This window comes from Lissotriton vulgaris, chromosome 2_1, assembly GCF_964263255.1.
Source record: "Lissotriton vulgaris chromosome 2_1, aLisVul1.2, whole genome shotgun sequence".
Lineage (NCBI taxonomy): Eukaryota > Metazoa > Chordata > Amphibia > Caudata > Salamandridae > Lissotriton > Lissotriton vulgaris.
This window is the reverse complement of record NC_141687.1, coordinates 430,113,202-430,131,177: the sequence shown is the minus strand read 5'-3', so window position 1 is coordinate 430,131,177 and position 17,976 is coordinate 430,113,202. Positions and strand designations below refer to the sequence as shown.

At 42.6% G+C, this 17,976-nt stretch overlaps 1 protein-coding gene across 2 annotated transcripts in view; it reads left to right on the top strand.

Annotated features, from left to right (window-relative positions):
• PLEKHM3 (pleckstrin homology domain containing M3) overlaps window positions 1-17,976 on the top strand; it is a 496,850-nt gene that overhangs the window by 76,824 nt on the left and 402,050 nt on the right. Inside the window, exons 2-3 of one of the 2 annotated variants that reach the window (XM_086955333.1) lie at window positions 248-319; window positions 12,495-13,438. In XM_086955333.1, the coding sequence (XP_086811459.1) occupies window positions 12,826-13,438 (613 nt within the window). In that variant the 5' untranslated portion in view covers window positions 248-319; window positions 12,495-12,825. The remainder of the gene's footprint in view (window positions 1-247; window positions 320-12,494; window positions 13,439-17,976) is intronic. The other variant, XM_086955334.1, reaches the window with a different exon arrangement.

Below are 17,976 nucleotides of genomic sequence, written 5' to 3'. Positions count from 1 at the left end.
TCCTAATGCCAACAAGAGGGGGAAGGACCATGCCAAAGGCTTTCATGTCAAACAGTCTCTTTGGATATCCAGTTACACACACTAGAACTGAAATATGAAATATTTGTGTACACACTATCTGTGTGTGAAATGTAAAATTACAAACCATATAAGACGGCATGATAAAAGGTTAAAACGTGATGCAATGTTTGGTTGCGCTTTTTCTGTTAGCTCATCACTGCACTTTCTTCTCACACTTCTCTTGCAGATTATTTACAAAACATGCCAGGATGATATATTGTAGGATGTCGACATTATGAGTTGCTTGAAGGAATATGAGGTGAGAATTGTGAAGTTTGTGGGCCTGAATCGAACTGTTGGGCCAGGAAATGAGTGTTGTATTTTTCCGGGTGCTTTGACTAACACTGCTCATTGAATTGTAATGGCTATATTATATAATATTGAGAGACAATCCAAATATAATAATGTATATAATCGCTCTTAAAATATTTAAAGTTATAATGGTAGGAATAATTTTCCAGCGTCTTTTTTCTCTCACTCTTAGCTCTGTCTCATTGTCACCCGTGTTTATTAATTAAACTTTCAATGTTCATTTGTGTGTGCATATCCAGGCCAGAAAAACAAATGTACTGGGCCTTTCTCATTTTCAAATTTACGGGCTGAAGACAATCTGGTTTTTACAACTGCAATGGAAAGATTTCTATGTGCATGTCCTTTATCAAAATAGTGGAAATGGGATTTCTTCTGTTGTGCAGTGGGGAAACGATATATTATTTATTTTGAAACTTCCTCTGAAGCTGTTTTTTAACTAAGCAACCTTATAACCACTCAACGCATTTTCATGTTCCTGCAGATGATGCTGAAGAATAATTGTATTAAACATGTGTAATGTTGTTTTAGGTTAACATCTAGCATTAATTGTGCATTATGAAGGCGTCTCTAGCAATGGTGTAGATAATGTACCATATATTTATGAAAATCTATTAGTTGTGGTCATTATTACTTCATTTCACACCATGTCATGAGGGTGTTGTTCACTGACTGAAAACCTATAAAATGTTTATTTGTGGAATGTGGACCAAACTTTTTGCTCACTTTAATAAACCCATACTTTGACAGTTTTGTTATTAGACTGTATACTTAGTAATATATTTGGGTCCTTCCTAGATTTATTCTGGCTGTCAACCTTAGGATAAACCTCTTGCTTATCATGAATTCTGTTGATGCTGATTCTAAATGACAAACTAAGTGCCCTTTTGTTTTCAGTAATGAGTCCTAATTTTATAATAAACCTACATGGTTTTGACTTTGAATGTTGTCTTGTGACCGTTTTATTTCTTTGCCTTGGGCCATCATCCTTTGGGACTCGCCAGATCCTGGTCAGTACAGTGGACCTGTTGGTAAAGTTCTGACCCTCTCTCAGTCTCTGTCTCATTCTCCGGGTCTCTGATCCTTTCTCACTTACACTCCCTACCTAGTTCTTCAGCTCTCTCTGTCAGTTTCTCCACCCCTCCCGTATGCTGATGCTTTCTTTTCTCATGGTTACACGTGTTTGTTTGCTTGTCAGAGGCATCCATTTGTATTGGTCATTTGGGTTGTAAACTGACATCTTAAGGATTTTGGGGGCCTGGGCCAAACATATTTTGGGGGCCGCTGTTCAGAACAGCCTTGAATCTATGATCCAATTTGAACCCCTGTTTCCCACTCAGTTTCCGCTTCCTCAGCTGCGTCAGGGATCCAGTTTGCATCATAGGCATTAGCCTTTATATTCCTGATGTAAATGTATGCGCACAGCTGACAGGGGTAGAATTTAGTGTTTCCTGCCCTGCAACTAGAATTTTAAGACTTTTTAAATTGTATATGTGTGGCTGAATTACTCTGTGCTTTTTAACAATTTCTCCTACTTCTGCGCACTTGCACTTTACTTGATTTTGCTTGCCTACACCTCCTTATCTGCTTCGATTAGCATCTCGCTTTTCTTCCAATCCTGGTCCGCCGTGGCTGATACGCCAATTGTGCGGAGGGCTAGGGCAACTATCGGGCTCCTCACTTCTGCCCATGCAGTTTCCATTTCCTCAGCTGCGTTAGCGATCCAGTTTGCATTATAGGCATTAGCCTATATATTCCTGATGCAAACGGACGCGCGTAGCGGACGTGTGCATCAGGCATGCCGCTGGCACGCCAAACTTTATACACAAGAGGGGTGTTCTCCTACGGGACCAGGAAGGACACTGTAATCAATCAACAAACAAAACGCCTGGTCTCGAGATTAGAGTAAGCTGCTATTTATTTAAAGCAAACTGTGGTTTTTGATTAATTCATTCGGAAGCACCTATTGTATTAATCACATACTCACATTCTTACATTTTTATCAATTTCATCTTCCATTTACAAATATGTACAAGAAATTAGCACCTCCAAACACATAATCATAAACAATAATAACAATCAAACATGAAAACATTCATATGTGGTAAAATCAGAGAAAAATTATATACATTCAAAGGCACGCCAAAGGCAAGCCCGTCTGCGTCCGGCGCCGGCCATGCTGCCCTGATCCCCTTCTGTAAGTTTCTTCCACTATATTACAATAGGGAAAAACTGCTTAGCCTTAGGCGGCTACCATTATGTTAGTGTACAGCGGCTAATCCAAGATTGGAGGTAGACTCTGGGTGCAATAAGTGTAGCTGGTCTCCCCTCCAGCCCAGTAAACTCGGACCCAAGATCCTCCCACGCAACGATAAGCGTAAAAACAATAAGAAAACAGAAGCCTTAAAGGCCACCACTTTTAAATTGTCGCTCAACGCAAAATCATGAACCACACATTTATGGCCTACTTGTAGACAAACAGCCTGATCTTTTATTTCTCACTGAGGCCTGGCTGTCTGAAACCTCCAACCCTACTATCACCTCAGCCTTCCCTACGGGTTATAAAATCCTTAGGAGGGACCGACCGAGTGGGAAGAGGGGCAGTGTCGCCATAATTTACAATGAAAAACTAGACTGCTCTCAAATCCCGATGGAAAATGTTGAGGGCACAAAGTCCTTAGGCTTCCGCTGTACCTTATCCCCCCATCATAGCATAGCTGGTTTTCTGATTGACAGACCTCCCAGTGCAATTGGAAATTGTATTACTACGCTTAATACAGCCACCACCTCCCTGGCCTTAAAATACAACAACTGCCTCATTCTGGGAGATTTCAATAAACATATGGACAATGAAAAAGACCCTCAAACAATTTCCTTGTTGGAGACGCTGCAGTCCTGCAACATGTTTCCATCTATTTCTTTGGCGACCCATAAGAAGGGCCATACCCTAGACCAGTGGTTCCCAAACTTTTGACACCTGTGGACCCCCATTAAGTCACCACCGGAAGCAGGGGACCTCCAAGCAATTTGTAGGATTTAAATTTCAAACATGAATTCGAAGAAAATAAACACACATGTGCACACATATTTACAAGCCCCTATCCCCAAGGGAGTGTCACTTTTTGTGATGTTCCCATGTAGCTAGGGGCTTTGCCTTATTTACAAGGCAGCGTTGAAGCACTTACCGTGGCTTAACGCTGCCTTGCAAATAACACCCCCTTTCATGCAATTCTTAGCGTGAAAGAAGTGGGTGGTGCGGTGGGCGTTCCACTGCAACACCCATTGATTTTTACGCTGCCTCCTATTTACAAGGGCAGCGTAAATAGGAGACTGCGCCAAAATTAAAACCAGGAAACACCAGGTCTTAACTTGGTGAAACGAGGAGAAATGCTTTATTTCTCCTCGATTTTGCTTTTTCCATGTGTGCTGCCTTATGCAGTACACATGGAAAAAGCAAAACGCCTTGGTTTGTTTATGTTCAGGAAGGTGACCCTTCCTGCACATAAACAATCTTTAAAAAAATTACATTTTGTAACTTTCATGTGTGCTGCATTAAGCAGAACACATAGAAATGACAAAACAGCATTTCAAGGAGGACCTTCCTGTACATAAACTATCTTCCCCTGCACACAGATGCCCTTGCACTATGGTGCAAGGGTGCCTGCATTGGCGCTACCCTGCTAAATGTAGCACCAGCGCAGGGGGAAACGCAGGGCTGCGCAGAAGTGGCAGAGCGTGTCGTTAAGCCAAGGAGGCTAACAACATCCTCCTCCACTTCTGTTGAAAATATCCCTCTCAATATTTTATATTGAAAGAATTTGCAAAAAACAAAATATTTTAATCGGAGGATTGGTGCTGCATCCCAGTGAGTAACCTTTAAATGGCTGGTTTTATTTTGCAGTATGAGGCTTCTGCTCCTGCTCCTGCCAGGGCAAGATTGGAAACCAAAAGCAGCCCTAGAAAATATTTTCATACCAGTCCCCATACGGTGCATACCAAGTGCAGTGAGTGAGCCTGGCCACTACAGAGGGGGCAATGTAAGGCTCTTCCCCCAAAGGATTTTGGGAAACAATGGTGTAGTCTACAACACATTTATCATTATGTACTGAATTTTATTAGCTTTTAAAGAATAGTAAATGAAAACCTTACTAAGCACCAGGGTACGACAATCTGGGAAGAAAAATGAGTTACTGACAAAAGTAATAACCCACTGACCTATGCACATGAAATATTTATTTTTTTAAATGCATGGTACACGTTCTTTGCAGTAGGCATATTAACCCTCTGTGCACATTCGATAAGTTAAAGCTGCCACTGGACAAAACTATCATCTCTTACTGCAGGTACATTAATCACTGGTGTTATCTTGACACTTTTATTGTTGCTCGAAAACTGCTAATGATACAGGAAACTTTGCAGTGCTTATACAACTGCTGCCTGCGGACCCCTGGAAATGTGTCAAAGACCCCTAGGGGTCCACGGACCACAGTTTGGGAACACTGCCCAAGACCAAATCTTTCACTACTTTGACATATCAGTAAGCCTACCTCTTTCCATTACCTGGTCTGACCACCTCCTATTAAAAGTCGTCATTCCCAACTCTGCCACAGCCCCTCGGGTTAGCGCAGGGCAGAGGTTCCCCAATCACAGGAAGTTTCATAAAATATCCATCCCGATGTTAGCAGACGCCCTCAGTCGTTCCTCACTGGAGCTGTCTGGCTGCCCTGACTCGGATGCCTTCTCAATAAATTCATGGCTCTAAAGCAACATTGGTGCATCGGTACCGGTTGTTTCCTGCTCCTCAAAGAGGACGACCCACCAGCTCCATGGTTTAACGATTCCCTCAGATCTAGCAAAAGAAATTGTAGAAAAATTGAATGGAAATGGCATACATCCTATCTACCTGAGGAGCTCTTTAATGCTTCCCTCTCCTCCGGCAACATGCCGAAATTATGGAAGAATGTTAAGATTCTTCCACTGATAACTACAGGTCAATCTCCCTTCTTCTGGCCCTCTCCAAAGTATTAGAGAAGCATTTAAACAAGGCCCTCCAAAAACGAAGATGGGAAGTTCCTTCATGAGTCCCAATTCAGTTTTAGGGCTAACTACAGTATGGATTCCCTCTGCTGGAAGTGACTGAATTTCCCAAGGGTAAGTTGGACCAGAGAGGTTAGGCTGTTCTGTTACTGCTCGATCTGTTGGCGGCCTTCAAAACGATCCCACATGAGAGGCTCCTGGAGAGACTTGCTAACATCGGCCTGGGTGGGGAGGGACCGCCTTAACATGGATGTCATCCTTCTTGGTAAATAGATCTCAGGACATCTGGATCCCCCCTTTCTCATTCCCGGTTCCGGCCATGAATGTAGGTGTCCCTCAGGGCTCCATTCTAAGACCTACCTTTTTAATATACATCTATCCCCCCTTGCATTTCTGGTAGATGAAGAGGGTGCCAAAATTGTTTCCTATGCTGAAGGCACTCAGCTGATTTTTACTTGTGAAAAAGGAACAGACTTTGACGGGCAATGATTAGGTCTTGCCTCACAAAGGTTTTTAACTGGCTTAAGATCAATGAGCTGAAGTGCAATCCTGACAAAACAAAAGTTGTTTTCTTTGGTAATCCAGAAACGCCTGACTGGAGCTCTTGGTGGCCAAAAGATCTGCCGCCCCCACCCGTGGAAAAGGAGAAAGTGAAAAACTTTCAATGCGCTTTCAAATCCAAAATCTAACTGGCTCTTGCTTTGACATACTCCGGATGCTAACAAAATTCCTGCCACTGTTACCACTTGAGAGCAGAAAGATTGTGGTACAGGCTCTGTGGCCTCAAAGCGTGACTATTACAACAGCTTGTACCTCCGTCTTCCCAAATCCCATTATCCAGCGCCTACAAGTAGTACAAAACGTGGTGGCCAGAGCCATCCTGAGACCTAAACCCAGTTAAAACCCAGTTCCAGTATGACCGCCATTCTTCAATCTCTACACTGGCTCCGCATAAATGAACGGATCAACCACAAACCGATCACCATCTTCTTCAAAGCTATCCAGGGCTTAGGAGCCAGCTACCTAAATAGGCGTGTTAATAGCTACACAACTTCTAGACCCCTAAGATCTTCCAATGCCAACCTGACCATCGTGCCTAAAATATGCTGTGCCCGCACTGGAGACAGATCACTCGGCTTTCTAGGCACAAAATTGTGGAATAGCCTCCCTGAGTCTCTGAGACTAACCACAGACGTACTCTCTTTCAGGAAGAACTTAAACCCTGGCTTTTTAATAACTGATGGGTCTTTTACGCACGTTTCCCTCCCACTGTCACGCTTCAGGACACTCTAGTCTGAGTAGCTGCGAGCTTTATTAAATACTCTATTTCATTTCATTAGGTCCCTGACAGTGCAAAAGGAATACTCGTTCAAATTCAAATGGCCTTATTTCTGAAGCCTTGCTTCACTTTTATGACGCCGGCACGTCACTTTTTGTAAATGTGACACATCCATCATGTCGCAAGGAGGACACACTAAGAAGTGACACATCCCTGTTTTCACACAGCGATGCAGCACTTCTCATAAATAAGGCCCTAAATGTCTTTACATCTAATATTCGAAGATAGTCATGTGTGTTTTCAAAATTGTAACACAGCGGCAGCTCACCAATATTGCTGCAAATAATCTCTGGGACACCCTCCCATTTCTTATATGTTAGGCCTTGTTTTGATCTTTAAGAAACGTTTTTTATTTGTATTGCATGAAACATAAACACAACATTTCTCTGCAAAATGGCTGTACTAGACTCACATATCAAGTACATAAAAAATAAATTAAAGGAAAACAGTATTTAAAACAATCTGTTAAAGAAATATTCAAGGTTATTAGGGCAAAACTCTGGCAAACGGAGATGACTCTGTCAGGGGGCCCCCTGAAAGGATGGAACCCTGGGCCAGAGCCGACTTTGCCCATGAATTAAAATGTCTCTGCCTGTTGCATGTACATTGTTTTCAGCACACTGCACAGTTGTATGCTCCAACTCCCAGCCCGGCAGTAATGCAATCCCACATGTCACTCCCATTCCCAAACAAATTAAAGTACCATCGCTGTATATGATATATTTAACCAGTAGAAAGCCGTAGGCGCTACACACCATAGGACTATTGTGAGCGTATTTTCCCTTTGCTGTACCTGAGCTAATCTCATTTAAAAAAATCAGATAATGACTTCATTGGAATGAACGTTATTTTGACACTATTCACTGTGAAAAGTGCCACTGTTGAGTGACTTTGTGAGTCGAGTGGGAACGCAGGTCCCCCAACCTCCCAGCTGTGTGTTTGGGGGGAGGGTGGGAGGAGTGGGGATACTTAAACCTCAGCTTGGGCTCCTAATGGTTACAGCGACCGTAGCGTTTCAGTCATGGTCAGACTTAACATTTTGATATTTCAGGGACCACCTTAATGAAAAACGAAGTGGGTGCTTTGATCAATCGAGGCAGGCCAGGCTGGTGTGTAAGGGAAGTCCAAGCCACACTGTGGCATAAGAGGTGGGGGGGACACAGACCAGATTGGAGTGGAAGAGGTCACAAACACCAGACCGGAGTCTAGGGTGGCACAAGCAAGGATAAGAGTAATATGAAAATGGGTGAAAGACAGAGCTGGGTAACTGGTAAAAATTACCCAGCTACTCAACTCTGTCCTTCACCTATTTTTATGGAACTTGGTCTAAAAGGGTTAGGAATTTCCCACTTAAACAGCTGGGTCTCACCTGATAGCACCCATTGAAATATAATTGAAAACCCTGGGACTCCTTTAGCCATTCACAAGGGTAAAAGTAAGACTGAAATGTAAGGAGGACATAGGCTAGTTTGGAGTGTAAGGGTAATATAAGGTGATGGTTGATGAACAGTGGCCAATCTGAGGCATAAGGTTGGGGCAGGACAAGCTGGAACAGATGTGGGGCAGAGGCACGGGCATAGGTAAAACAGTAATCCAAGGGGGTCCCTGGCAAAACTGGAGTGTGAGAATTAACATTACTTTATAATAAAAAATACAGTCCATGTATATTTTAATTATTTTAGATCCAGCAAGAAGGGATGACGTTTTTTAAAGGTAATATCTTTATGCAGTAGGGTCATCTGGAAAATGGAGTGCAACGCACAGACCTATATGCGGTCCAGATTACAGATTTCAGGATATGATTGGTAGGTGGATACGAGTAACCCAAGGCACAAGGGAGGATCTTGAGAGTGATCTACTCAGAAACATATTTTTTGTTATTTGTACCATAGCTTGAAATTTTTAGGGGGAGTGAGGATGGTTTTTATTTTTTTTGTAGGGTGTTTTGTATTGCACTGATGTGTTGCTCAATGGCCACTTCACAGACTAAATTCCACCATTGCTCATAGGTGCTCAATGAGTTCTTGAGGGCAATGTAGATTCCTACCAAATAGAGACTAGTCCCTCTAAAGAGGAATTGGTCTTCATAGGGTCCTATCGCTCAGTGGGAAATTGTGGGTCGGTATGATGTCTTACCCCTGAGGAAAAAAGATGGCTTGATTCCAATTGGGTGGTAGCTATCTCTCCGGCCGAAAATGTGGTTGTTCAGATTTGGTCCAGTCACTCCAAGGGATGAGTTGGTCATGATGAAAGACTGACCCGCAGAGAAGCACCTTGAGCTCCACACATTGACATCTGTTGCTAAAGTTATCAACAAATACCCTATTACTATGTACTAGTCAAGATGACAACCCACATCGCATACTCCTTGACCTTAATGACATCACAGAAAGTGACATCATATGACCCTTGTCCCTGATTGTTTTCAAAGAAGGAATGTCACATCACCTTAACATCACAATTGATATCTCTGAAGTTCCATAATAACTGCATAATTAGTATAATAGCATATGACAGTCAAAGGTCTATTTTAGATATTATGGTGCTAACTTGAGCTTTAAAAGTGCTGGGGCACAATACGTAGTCTTAATTGTAGTGAGCAAGCAAAACCAGTAAGCCAGACCTCTTCTAGGGGGTTTCTCCTCGAAAATATTTGAAAAGAAGAGGGTGAAATCATGCATTTTTAAAACTCAATATTCACATAAATTTGCTAAAATGCCAAAGGCACTGGAAGGGTACTCATCAAATATTCAAATCCTCTCGGTGTGCCAAACCAATGAAGCGTGACATTCCCAGAGAGTTGCCCCATTTTTTCAAAATGTGGCATGGGTTGCCCCATTGGTCAAAAATGGCCTCCATTGTGCCAAGGCCTGCATTTTGTTATGGCTTTCCACATATTGCATGCGTGCCCTTTTTATCAAAAATGACATAAAATATGCAAGTGTGAGAATTCTGCAACTTAGGCTGCCCATATACCGTAGGTGACCCTTATGTCAAAAACAACCTCAGGATGTCAGGGCCAGTATTTTGTCAGGCCTAGGTTTGCTAATGCTTGGCAAGAGGTTTGTGTCACTTTTGTGATGTAAACCTGGCGCAAAATGTTACGGTCAGATATATTAAGCAATGCCAATCCTTATTTGCGTTGGATAGTACCCCAAAGTAACTCAAAATTGTTCTGTGTGCTTCTTTGCGTTATTTTGCATCAAGGGGGCAATCAATGGGTGGTGCATGGGTGGTCCCCAAAGCCTATGCTTTGGAGAATACACACACCATTGAACTATGGCCCAAGGGGGTGTGTGATGGCACATGGCTGCCAAAAGTGCACCAGCAAGAGAAAAATGCCCCATAGCTTAATAGGTATGATACATGTTTTCTCTCTCACTTTGACACAAGGCAGAACAGCAACTTAGGTTCACAGTTGCCTTGCCTCACACAATTGTAAACCTGGGCCTCAGTCTTGCACAACTTTACTTACAGCCTGTCACTGACACTTACTTACACACACATACTTACAGAAACATGCTCACACATACACATACTCTCACATAAATATGTTCTCACCAGCAAGTATGCACACAACATACATTTAAAACACTTTTTTCTTACCACAGCTGCTATCAAAAATCCATTTCCAGTTAAGCGTGCTCTATTTTTAATTACAATAAAAATGAATAGTAGAACGTTATTCACTATTATTGTCATGAAAAACTGGCAGCAAATAAGGGATGCAGGGCCACCACTGTCTTCTTGACACTCATGTTGCCACCTCTGAGGCAAGGGGTTGCAAGGGCAGTCAGTGCTAGTGGTCACAAGAGACAAGCCAGGGGCCCCACCTGCGACCCCTGGTGGCCGCTAAATGATTTCCATGATTGACACATACCTCTGTGCTGTGACTGCTGCTAATGATAAGTGAAATCCCCTGAGGTGGCGGACATCTCTAAATTCGGAGTGCGTATACTCTGACCTCTAAATCAGCCCCTTTTCATAGCCTGATTTTCTACCTAGTCAAGTTTTTAACGAGTCCTTTTTAAATATTATTGAGACATTTTGCTCAGCCTTAGCCTTCGCCCGTGATAAAGGCTTTGACCACAGACACTACCGCTAAATATTCTTCTCAAATCCACTTTCAAATATTTCTTAGTATTTTTTTAATTTTCTTACGAACAGAGCTCAAGATTTTCTTCAAAGGCTGGGAAGGAGCCTTTTGTGCCAGCTATTCCATTCTTACTAGTCTACTTCAGTCCCCCTTGGCAGTCTGGTTGACATGACAAACTGTGCTTTTCTCCATTACCAGCCCAAGCAGTGTTGCTCCACCTCATTGTGGCTCGAGGGATCGTGCTCTTCAGTTATAGCCATTGAGGGTTGGGTGTTTTTTTTCTTGACTGTTCCCCTCCATTGGCCCAATACTGCTTTTACCGGCAACCTTCCTGAGTGGTGGCCAGGGCAAGTCCGTTGGTCTTGGTCTTTGAGATTCTGGCAGTGGCTCCACGTACCCTTCCCCATAAATATTCCAGTGCTTAGCCGACACAGCTTTTTTCAATGGTACACGCAGCTGCCGGTATTTTATTTTTATTGAGTTATCCTATAATATGTGCCAGTACTATTACTTTTTGTTACCATGATTTTCAGTTATCGCATAAGCTGTTGTAAAATATATTACTGGATAAGCAGTGCTATGTTTTATTACATCTCACTCACTCTCTCACTTCTACTATCAGTTGTTTTGTTCTTGCCATTTTTTATCAAATGTAATATTCACTCTGCCCAGGAAGCATGATCTCTGGTTCTGTCTCCCCCAAATGAAATGGTTTGTCATAAGATATATCAATTTTTTAAAACATTTTTGTCTTTTTATTAGGATATTTTTTTATAGTAGTTTTAGTCCAATATTGTGATATGTGAGTTGGTTGGATACTTGATTGTTTTATGTATTTATTGTACTATTTGCACATTATACAGCACGCTCAATATAAGAATTACCCTTAGGAGGAAGCGATGTATAAAGAAAGAATTTTGTATTGTATGTAAAGTTTGTCTTTTTTAAATGTATTGATGTGTTTTTGTGGACCTCCATAGGAGTTCCAAACCAAATACACAAATTGAATTGAATTGACTTTAATTGTAGTTGCAGACTTCTAATAATGTCACTGATTTGTCTTCGTGAAATGCTATGACTTCTTCTGTTCACTGCAGCCTTAAAACTGTCGCATCAAATTCAAGGATGAATTATTTACTCATTTATGTCACTTTTTTATATACTGTAAGTAAAGAAGTCAATAAACAAAAGGCATTATACGGTGCCCTTTAGGCCAGTGGGCAACCAACCCTAGATCTCCCCAAATGTCCATATTTTGAAATTACCTGGTTCCTATTTTGTGCAATTACTTGTTTGCTTTATTTTGTTTGAAACATGAACATCAGAAATCAGGCTCCTTGTGTTAAATTATTTACAACTTCATGTGAATTGCTTGCAGCGATATCAGTGCACACATTCTTTGCTCTCAGACTTTTATCTCCAGCAATAAAAATGATTTCCTTCGCTCCTTCTTATCTGGTACCACACCCTTCTCTGACTGGGCTCTGATTCAGCAAAGCAAATACATGTGTAATCTGTAGGCTGGAATACAATCATAGCCCTTTGTCCAGGGCTTGGAAAGAGGTGACTGAAAGTGTGGGAAAAGAATGATTAAGCGGTCATAATGGGACTTTGCTCATGTTTCAATAAAATGTAATGTGCTTTATTTCACAGGAAATCAAGATAGAGTCGGTATAGAGTCCACAAGACGTTGCCTTGCTCGCAGTTTCACCACCAAAAGCCATCGACAATAAAATAAAAAAATTGTGAAAGCTTGGAAGAGTTGCACATTAAAACTTAACTATGCAAAAAAAAACACCTGCTTAAGATAGGAAATGGCCATCCACTCTACTGGTGCTCATGCAAGCTGTGAGCAACCATTCAACAAATTCAAGAATAAAGAAATTCTGGTGGGCAGGGCCCTTTCAAACACATCCATTCACCTTCTGGTTCCTACTTGAAACTTTTCAACCGAAGAAAGCCAAATCTGTTGGCAGGGAGTGAAATGGAGGCTCTCGAAGTTGACGACATTAGCCCGGCCTTGGAGGCTACTGAAGACTTCTTCAGTTCATTTGATAACAAACTGGAAAAACCTGGGCAGCAAACCGATGTTTTTGGGATCCAGGAGGTCCCGGAACTCTTGGGACATGAAGTATTGACCACGTTGGCAGATCGCAACAATGCACGGAATGACAGCTCTTCTCTGGGCAGAGGGAGTACTGTTTGGGAGCACTGTAAGAGTAGCTTTCTGGACACCAAAACACAGAATGGCTTTCCTACCAAAGATCAGTTTGTCTCACCTAGGAACGCAATCCCAGATAACATTGCCTGGGCGGAACAAAGAGAGCCCTCTTCCTTTAATGTCTTCAACTTGTGTCCGCGCCGGAAGGACCGGCCTCATTCTGTGAATGATACACTAGCAAATACAAAGGAACCCTCAAAATTTAAGCGAGGGCACAACCGATCGCGTTCAGATGCTAGCCATGTGAACTGGGGAATGGTCATCAAGCCAGCACCTCTGCAGCGCTCCTCAAGCCAGGGTACGCATCGCAACAGCCTCTCTGTAACATCACCTCGCAACAAGGAGATTGCCTCTGTAGATGCTGAAGGAAATACAGGTGAGTGCCAGTATTTTTGGGGTGCAACAACAGTTTGATAACTTAATCAATTGGGTAGAATGGTGTTGATCCGTCATTTGTCACAACATGGCCACAATGGGGAACTAACAAATGGGCAAGCTGTCCAAAGCTCCATGTCAGTGTATAATTGTAAGTAAGGAAAGCTAGCATGAAAGTCTAAATTAGAGGGTAAGTCTATGTGGTGAGTTTAGTTAAGTCTTCGCAGAATGTTGGAAGGGCACTCACCAAGAGGCAAGAACATCCATGTATGGGTTACATGATAATAGTGTATCCTAATAACAGTCTACTTTTACAAGATGAAATCCTTACCACAACAGCTACTGAAAATGTTTTTTATTTTAAATTATTCTCTCTCCCAAAGACCCAATTCTACTCCAGCATTCCACATATAGGAATATCAAAATGTAAATAAATAGCCAGTTAAGCTCTCACATGGAACCTCCTCGGTGTGCCTTCTCTACTGTGTGGCAGGGAAGCACATGAACGAGACAACAACTAGAACGGAAACAGAGTTCAGCATGTGTGCCGTAGGATGCAAGACCAAGTTCTATGTAGGGGTTGTCACTGTGGAAAAAAAGGGTTCATTTTCTTCATTAATGTCCTTATTTTCTTTCAATGTTGAAGAAACTGCAGGATTATGAGGCAGGCTCACTTGCCATCCATGTTCAATTTGACAAAAAAACAAAAACAGGACTGTATGGAAGGCAAGGAAGTGTTCAATAGAATCTGCCTTTTGTTTCTTGCCTGCTGTGGCTTTAATGTGCTCCAGACTGCATGGGCTATCACATTAAACCCTGACCTATTTGCTTTTCCCATTGCTTGTCCTGTCAGGCAGTATGCTCATAAGGAATTTCAGACATGGGTTGTGCCTTTCTGCATCCGAATGGCATTTTTTATTAGCACCAAGGAAAGGAATAACTTGTTTTTATAGCACGCTTCAAACTGCACTACAGCCATTTCTAAGCAATTGCGGATTTTTATGTTATCCAATGACCTCCCTCTCCCGCTGGCCACTAGCCCTTGATTCCTCATCTGGGCTTTAATATGCACTCCTCATTTCTTCACCCGTCCATATGGTCCATCACATCCATAATTTGACCTATCATTATATTTAACTGAAGAATATAGAATTGCTCCAGATCATGTGTATGGTCGAGGTTGTGCCTGAGTCACCCAATTCTTTAAGTAGGATTGGCTATAGTAGTGTTGCCTATGCTCTTCAATACTGCGTGTGTTCTGCCCCTACTTGGATACCCCAGTCCACGAGCCATTTCCACAAAGATTTCATGGCCAGTACAGACAACAGCGGTGAGAAAGCTTTCCCGAAGGGTGCCTCTTACCAGCACGGAGCCCTCCAATACCCTTCATCTGATTTAACAAATAAATTAAGCAGATCAGCCCATAAAGTTCGTCCCAAAATGAGACTCTCTCAATTTACTTTTGATATCTTGCGCAGCAACTGCATGCTTCTGGGGCACCGGTAGTCATGTATGAACAGAACAACATATTCACACACATAGACAATATTTTGAAGTGAGTCCACCTTACAAAAGATAGTTACAACTGCCGACATCTCAAAAAGGTACCCAAAAGAGCATCTTTATAGTTCCCTAATTGGTCTAGTATCACAGTAATTAAGTATTGGATCATCATAGTGGCAAACATTATTTCCTCTAAGTGGCATAAAGTATTTTCTTTGATAGTAGAAGTTGGAATCAGGGGTCTCTCGAAGAAACGAGTTACCATGTTTTCCCTTTCTACATTTTTCAAGCACTCACATTCTGTAAATGGCCGTATCACATGGCTCGGTGGTAACATCATTATGGTTAATGACCAGAGGTAACCATTGCTTGTTATGTGAACATGGGCAATACCTTGTGGCGTACTTAGAAGGTCTTAATGCTAGGCTGAAAGAACACTTGGCCAAGTTTCTGCTCATTCGAGTTGACCACATTAGCATGGAGTGTTTCCTTTGCAAATGAGAACACACTCATTTGCATGGGAAACGTGTGCACTGCTGGCCGTGAGATACTGTGGTGGAATGGGTATCACCACTGTGTTTGGTGTTGCTGGTGTTATCGCGGTGCAGTGGGTCCTCGGGGGTGTGATCTAGTTAGGGATCCTAACAGTAATGGGGTGTATCTCTGAACCTGCTTTCTGCAGAGGAGTAGCCTAAGAGAACCCCTCCATTGAAGAGGGACACCAGAGTAACATGGCTGCAGTATGGCCTGGCAGACAGTATTGACACTGCCATCACCCTTCCAGCAGAGAGGACACCGTTTCTGTAGCCCTTATCAAGACCACTCGCCTTAGCGGGTGGAATTTTTACTCTAACATGGGTGGGAGCTTATATTTTACCATTAAAAGCTGGTGGAGCTCATATTTTACCATTAAAAGCTACATTTGTTATCTAGAAACTACCTTGGATCCAGGATAGTAATACTGTATTTCAGCTGCCATGATTTTCTTTTTTATCGCTTACAACACTGTAATTTAGGACAATGTACTTGACAACTAGATGAAATAATGATACTTGTTAGGTTATATAATTCTATTTTTCCTCTTTTTCGCTCTCTCTTCCTATTTCCTTCCTCTTTTTCTCTCCCTCTTCTACTTCTCATAAATTACAAAATACAAATTGCTGTTTTCATAAGATACTCTTTTACATAACTTCGGTTATTGGTTTAATTGTTACACAGTGTATTATCTTTCTATTTATTTACCTTATGTGTCTCTTACATATGTACGTAGTAATCATATTATAGACATGGTAGCTATGATGTACCTCTTGCTGAAATTACTTTAATAACGCTTCTTTAAACAAAAAAAGCTACATTTGTAAACGTTTTGGATTGTCACCTTCAGTAGTGCCTGAAAAGCAACTTTGTGAAATATCGGAGTTGTCAGGATGTAAGAAAATCTACAAATGTTTCTGCCAATGCTGCTTCCTGAAAAGGGAAGCACTTCGGACAGTGGTAGGTAAATGGCCATAAGATGTGTTTTCACAACCACTAAATGAATGCAAATTTTACCTAAATTATTTTATGTTTTTGGGAACCCGTTTATATATTGTACATAGTTGAACCTAAATCTAACTTCATCAGATCCCTTTTTGTAACTACTAAGTTGCAACACTGAATTAAGAAGCGCACTAGCTCTGCTAGTGCCCATTATTGACATGCAGGAGAGCGTTTACAATAATCTTTTAGTCCTGCCTGTATTTGGACCGACCCCCTTGGATGCCTTCCGAATTGGCTCGCGGTGTGCATCTGCAAGGCGAATTGTGGTTATTGTTACGTCTGATGTTTACCCAACCCTAAGAAGAAGATGTTTCTGTTGATTTTTGATACAGACAGTTTATTCAATTCGCAGGACAGTAAACACAGCTGACATTACGACAGGCAGACGCGACAATGGTGACCGAGTGCTGCAGATAACAGTTCAAGCCAAATGTTTCATACTCTTTCACAAACACATACAAGTTGAAACTCCTCCTGAAAAGCTACCACAACCCCCCCCCCCCCGGCCTCTTACTGACTAGCAAATCTCCATCCTTTAACATTTCCGAGGCCTAAAATTCTGAATCAGTCAATACCACGCTAATTACCAGGTACGGAGTTTGTTAATTAAATTACGGACAACTCGAGAAAGGCCATGAGCCTTCTGTAGTGTATAGCACGACACGTTCTAGTGTTGAAGAGTGTGATGTACTACACTTCACACCCACCCATTACAGGCGTCACCAGTCAGGTGACCCTGAAAATAAAAGGGGCAGTGCGCATGTGCCCTGGGCCAGTTCCAGTACCCAGCTACTGTGTGTCTGTGTCCATGTTTAGTAGCATGTTGGCCCAGGGCCCACAACAGTACAATGGCGACGAGCTTGTCGATTCCCACGTGTGAGCTGTCATCCGTTGCCTGTCTTGTTGTAAGGGGAGTAATGGCCAGAGCATAAGGCACCCCGCATCTGCTGCCAACACGACGACAACAGAGTCTGGCAGGGCACGTCCAGGGTCACCCAGCGAGCCCAACAGCGTCCAATAGTAAGGCCCCTGCAGTGGTAGTGCTAACCGGTCCAGAAGTACGAGTACCCAGAAAGTGGGAGTGCGACGGATGACACATGACTCCCTCGATGTTTGAGGCGTGCCGCGCCAACATTAAATAAGGTCCCACTCATGTATATGAGGCCCGCGTGGGTGAAGAGATGGCACCCACCAGGGGCAAGGCTGCGTCAATCGCCCACTGTGAGAGGGGGCTGCAACCAGGCAGCTTGGCAAGCAGCGACATTCCCTGGAAAAAATAAATAAATAAGCACATAGATTGTAGTGACGCCTCTCGTGATGCCTCCAGGCAAACCCCAGTACAGCGCGGATGCCACTCACCCTGGGCTGAAATCACGCATCTACCCCTGCAGCTATGAGGAGAGGCGCCCACAAGGAAGACACGGCCAGCAACAGAAAGAAAGCGGCTGCAGCCCATGTCTGAAGTGGCAGAAAAGCACTGATCGGCATCGACTGGAT